The following is a 5,000-nucleotide window of genomic DNA, read 5'->3' as shown; positions in this document are numbered from 1 at the left end:
GAGACTGCATAGCTACACATAAAATGGAATGGGTTATAATGTCCTGTATATCATCATCAGCCTGTCTGTATTGGGTTATAATGTCCTGTACATCATCAGCCTGTCTGTATTGTGGTCCTTCACATGAAGAAGAGCTGGTGATGCAGCTCAACAATTTGACTAGAAAAGATTTGTTTGTGTCACACAAATCTGAAACGTTGTTGTTCTTGAATTTAATCAATTGCCATCTAGTGGATAGCGGTATTCTCTGCACCCAGATGTAGAAATGAAAAGGAAACTCCCCTCCTGCCGTCTCTCTCACGGCCATTACTGGATGTGACTGTTATGACAGTGTGTGGCTCTCTCTGATCTCCTGTAGGATGTCTAATTCTGGCTGCATACAGACTCACAGTATTTGTGCATTACATAAAAGGGAAGAAGATCTGAGATCACAGAGCAACGCTCTGCCAAAGGCAGGAATCTAGTGGGCAACAATACAGCAATCCTAACCCTAACCCAACAATACAGCAATCTGGCCAAAAGATGTCTTTGAACCCTTTTAATTAACAAAGTCCCATTCTCCTGTTTTGACATTTCATGTGGAAATAAGTCAGAATAACTCCTCCAGTGTGCCCTCTCCTGCAAGTTAATAACTCCTCCAGTGTGCCCTCTCCTGCAAGTTAATAACTCCTCCAGTGTGCCCTCTCCTGCAAGTTAATAACTCCTCCAGTCTGCCCTGTCCTGCAGGTTAATAACTCCCCCAGTATGCCCTGTCCTGCAGGTTAATAACTCCCCCAGTATGCCCTGTCCTGCAGGTTAATAACTCCCCCAGTATGCCCTGTCCTGCAGGTTAATAACTCCTCCAGTCTGCCCTGTCCTGCAGGTTAATAACTCCCTCAGTATGCCCTGTCCTGCAGGTTAATAACTCCTCCAGTCTGCCCTGTCCTGCAGGTTAATAACTCCCCCAGTATGCCCTGTCCTGCAGGTTAATAACTCCTCCAGTCTGCCCTGTCCTGCAGGTTGAGCCCTCACTCACTGTGGTCTCGCAGACTTCAGGTCTTCTGTGGGTCTTAAAAGTTCTAAGTCATATTTAAAATTGGCAATCTTACCAATCTAGAAAGTTTTAGCGTGCTCATTTATTGAAAAAAGGCCGGCGCCTCTCAACTTGTGCTGTTGGTCCTGTCACTGATGAAACCATCACAGGTGTGGACTGCACAAGGTAGCGGTGGTGGTGGTGGTTGTGATTTGGCCATCCACAGCTGAAGTGAGATTTCGGAACGTGCCGGCAGATGCGTCTGACAGCGCTGAGCCCGCTGGGCCATCAATCACACCGCAGGCATCGGGTTCCTATTACCGAGCTGTTTGTGATTCTCTCTTGTCGCTGATTTATACGCACTCCCTACATGTGCAGTAAAAAGAACGAGAAAGAATGAAAGATGGAAAAGAAAGAGTGGCCGTGGGTTCCACCGCACATTCGACATGGATGGTGTCATGGACTTGTTTGGGAGAGGGTTCACATGTAGACTTGGTGGCTCTCGCCCCAACAAGATGGCCGAGTAGCAGTGGTAGTGTGCCCATGTAAGTGGGTACAGTGAGTAGCAGCGGGTACATGTGAGTGGGTACAGTGAGTAGCAGCGGGTACATGTGTTGTGGAAGGTGATTGATGGCTCACGGTGCACTAAGTGATCCTTCAACACTAACCCAAGGCCATAAAAAAAACCAGGTTGACATTTTTGTCTTTTTCACCTTTGACATTCATCTTTCATTTCTCTTCTTTTTATCTCGTTTCCTCTGGGACAGGGCTTTCCTGGAGACATCGGTATGCCAGGCTCCAACGGACCTTCTGGACCCAAGGTACGGTACACACGCAACACTAACCGCCTCCTGCTCATGAAAACATGCCTACATTATTGAACTTGACCTTTCCGCCATAGACCATGCATACGTACAGTATACAACAGATGTGAGTACAGCCCTGTGCAATATCACTTCAATGTCAAATCATTCAAAATCACCTTACAGTTAATTGCTTTATTTCTCATTTCTGTGTTGAATGTACTGTATGTAAAATTTTAATTAGAGTTTAGATTTACTAAATTTAACACAGGCCCCACAGTAGGAGCTCAATGCAACAAAGGCAGTATACCTTTCATTACTGAGATTCAAATATTACATTTTTTCAATATTTAGTATTTCCACAAGTAGTGTTGCACAAATTCCTGGAGAAATGTTTCTCTGAGACATTTTTTTTGTGTTGCTCTTTTACCGTTCTCCTTAAAATACCCCAACTGTGTTCTGTTGGATCCAAGTCAGGCAACATCCTTGGTCAGGTCATAGTTTTCATTTTTTTCTTCTTAAGAAACTGATTTGGATTTTGGCAGTGTGCTGGATCATCGTCATACTGACGAGATGTGTTGGAGGCTTGCATTTGGACGGCTGAGGGGGAAGTCTTCTTCCTGGCCAAACCACAGGTGCAGGATCAGCAGGCAGGGCAGTGTGTTGTATGTTGCCCTGATAAGGATGCAGGCAGGGCAGTGTGTTGTATGTTGCCCTGATAAGGATGCGGGCAGGGCAGTGTGTTGCCCTGATAAGGATACTGAGCCTTGGGCCTGTGGGATATTCCACAGGTCTGCCGTACTGATGTTTCTGCTAACAGCGCCTTCCCACGTTTTCACCTCAGACACCATCAGTACCTTCCTCTCCGTCCTGCTGGCATTGGAGCAGAACCACGGGGATTCTCCCCAACTGAGACCTGTCCTTCCTGTCTGGACTGCAGGGCTTTCCCCAACTGAGACCTGTCCTTCCTGTCTGGACTGCAAGGCTTTCCCCACCTGAGACCCGTCCTTCCGGTCTGGACTGCAGGGCTTTCCACGTGTGACCAGTGTCAGACCTGGATGTTTGTATTCCTTACTGCCTGGTCGGTGGACTCCCTCATCTCCAACACTAGCCTGGTCTTCTTCGGCGTGTAGCCTGCTGATTGGCTGCAGTGGCAGCTGTAGACCGGATTCAGTGAGTCATCATGGCAAGCCCAGCCACTTTCGATGAAAGTTGGCTTTCCCATTCATCTTGCTCACTGTGAATAAAGGGGATTCCACACAGTCTTGGCGGCCAAAATATCCTCTGGTACAGAGTGGTGTACCACACCCTACGCTCGCCTGAAATCTGGCTTTTGGTCGATCCTTGCCAGATCATCAGAGAGCTGTCTCAGCACGCTTTTCTCTGCATGCTTGTCAGAGAGCTCTGGCTTGTATTGTCTCCTACAGCATTTCATGGGCTTTTCAGCAAGCGGAAAGGATTTTCTCTCCACTGTTCCTGACCCCTGACCCCTCTCCTGAGCCAAAGACTTCTGATTGGTTGTAGGTAACCAATTGAGCGAAGAGGCATTTTTTCTCCTGGTTCGGTTGAAACACGGCCCATAATCACAGCCCAATGGAGTGGTATCAGACTCATATTCTGACTAGAATTATGAGTATGACATCGTCAGGCTACCTGACCCCTCTCCTGAGCCAAAGACTTCAGGACTGGGCAGGCTTGATCTTCACTCTTTGCCCAGGACATCAGCTTATATACATTCTTTTCACCTGTCTTAGATATACGTACACTGTCGGGAGGAGGCAAGTAATATCATCCATGTACGTAGGTTCTCGGGCGGGCGCCATCTGTCTTGCTCCAATGAGTATGACCTCGTGGGCGACCGCACAGAGGATGGGGGATACTGAGCATCCCATGGTGATTCCTACCTCCAAACGCTGCCATCCCATTGTGAGCACCTGGAGTGTGGTGCCCATCAGAAGATCCTTGGAGCAATTTGAGACCAGGCTCCCGATGCTCTTGGGCACGTGGAAGGACTCGATGGCGTAGTAGTTGATAGGCTGCTGATGCTCTTGGGCATGTGGAAGGACTCGATGGCGTAGTAGTTGATGAGCTAGTGTGGCACTGATCCAAGGACAAGCCACGACAAGTCCTCCTTTTTGCCCGTTTGGATCGGCTCCCAAATCACAGATTAAAGCTCCACACACCTTGGGAAGCCTTGGACATCCACCCTCTGGCAGCTTGGTCTCAACATAGTCATTCTTTGTAGGGTAGTTGGTTATTCCTCTTGCCAACAAAGACAATATTCCTAAACTGTCTGATTTACCAGGAGTCCTCTTCCTTGGGGATGAAAACTGCCACTGCTCTTCACCACTCCTCTGCTTGTTCTCCCCGCACAGCACTTTCAGACCATCTTTCTCACGCTGTGTTGCCTTCCTCCAGTTGTCATCTCTGTTGCACCAGCTGGCTTTACACTCCTTGTAGAACATGTCTCCAAGCAGGTTGAGCCTAAATCCCACACCCCTTCACAATGGCCTTTCCCTCCACACGCCCTGGTGGATTCATAGTCCCCTGAATGCGGACCCCTTTTCCCACCCGCACCCACAAGCAAGCTCTTGTTGTTGTCCGTGTTCGTTCTTGTCACTTCATTGTGATCTGTCCAGTTAGGACCCTCTTTCACCCTGCCTCTCGGAGGGCCTGTGGGTTGTCTTCTCTCTGTAGACCTCATGGTGATGTCGCAGCCCAGCTCTCAGCAAGACGCAACAAGGGAATTTCTCAAAGCATGTTCTTTATTAAGTCTTTAAATTACAAACAAAGGTATTCAAATATAACCGAAAATGGGGTAAACCTTCCCCTCTGTCTCTTTCTCCCGTCAGCCCCGCTTCTCACTGACTTTAAAGTCTTTGTCTGACTAGATTGGCACTGATCAGCCACCAGTCAAACAATCTGCAGGTGAGCTTTCAATTAGGGAAAGCCCGACCTGCCTAGTCCCCAGAACACCTCCCCAGGGTCCTAAAGTCTGCCTTGTATAGGCCTGGTAAGGGAATTAACTCGTGTTCAAACCAAGTGGGAGCCCAAGAGCAGCTTGGGCTACCACAGTGAGTATTGGGTGTCTCTCTTTGAGAAACTAATGAGCTGGGTCACCAGCCACCCACTCCCTGTGTTGTCTTTCCCGCCATCATGGAGTCTTTCCTGGCTGTCCTCCAGTC

General features: G+C 48.4%; 1 protein-coding gene across 1 annotated transcript in view; it reads left to right on the top strand.

Annotated features, from left to right (window-relative positions):
* Window positions 1-5,000, top strand: part of LOC105907751 (collagen alpha-1(XXIV) chain) — a 118,943-nt gene that overhangs the window by 54,388 nt on the left and 59,555 nt on the right. The window contains exon 20 of the mRNA XM_031574872.2: window positions 1,780-1,833. Within this exon, the coding sequence (XP_031430732.1) occupies window positions 1,780-1,833 (54 nt within the window). The remainder of the gene's footprint in view (window positions 1-1,779; window positions 1,834-5,000) is intronic.

The sequence above is a fragment of the Clupea harengus genome, chromosome 10, assembly GCF_900700415.2.
Source record: "Clupea harengus chromosome 10, Ch_v2.0.2, whole genome shotgun sequence".
Taxonomy (NCBI): Eukaryota; Metazoa; Chordata; class Actinopteri; order Clupeiformes; family Clupeidae; genus Clupea; species Clupea harengus.
The sequence above is the reverse complement of the archived record's forward strand: the minus strand, read 5'-3'. Positions and strand labels throughout refer to the sequence as shown.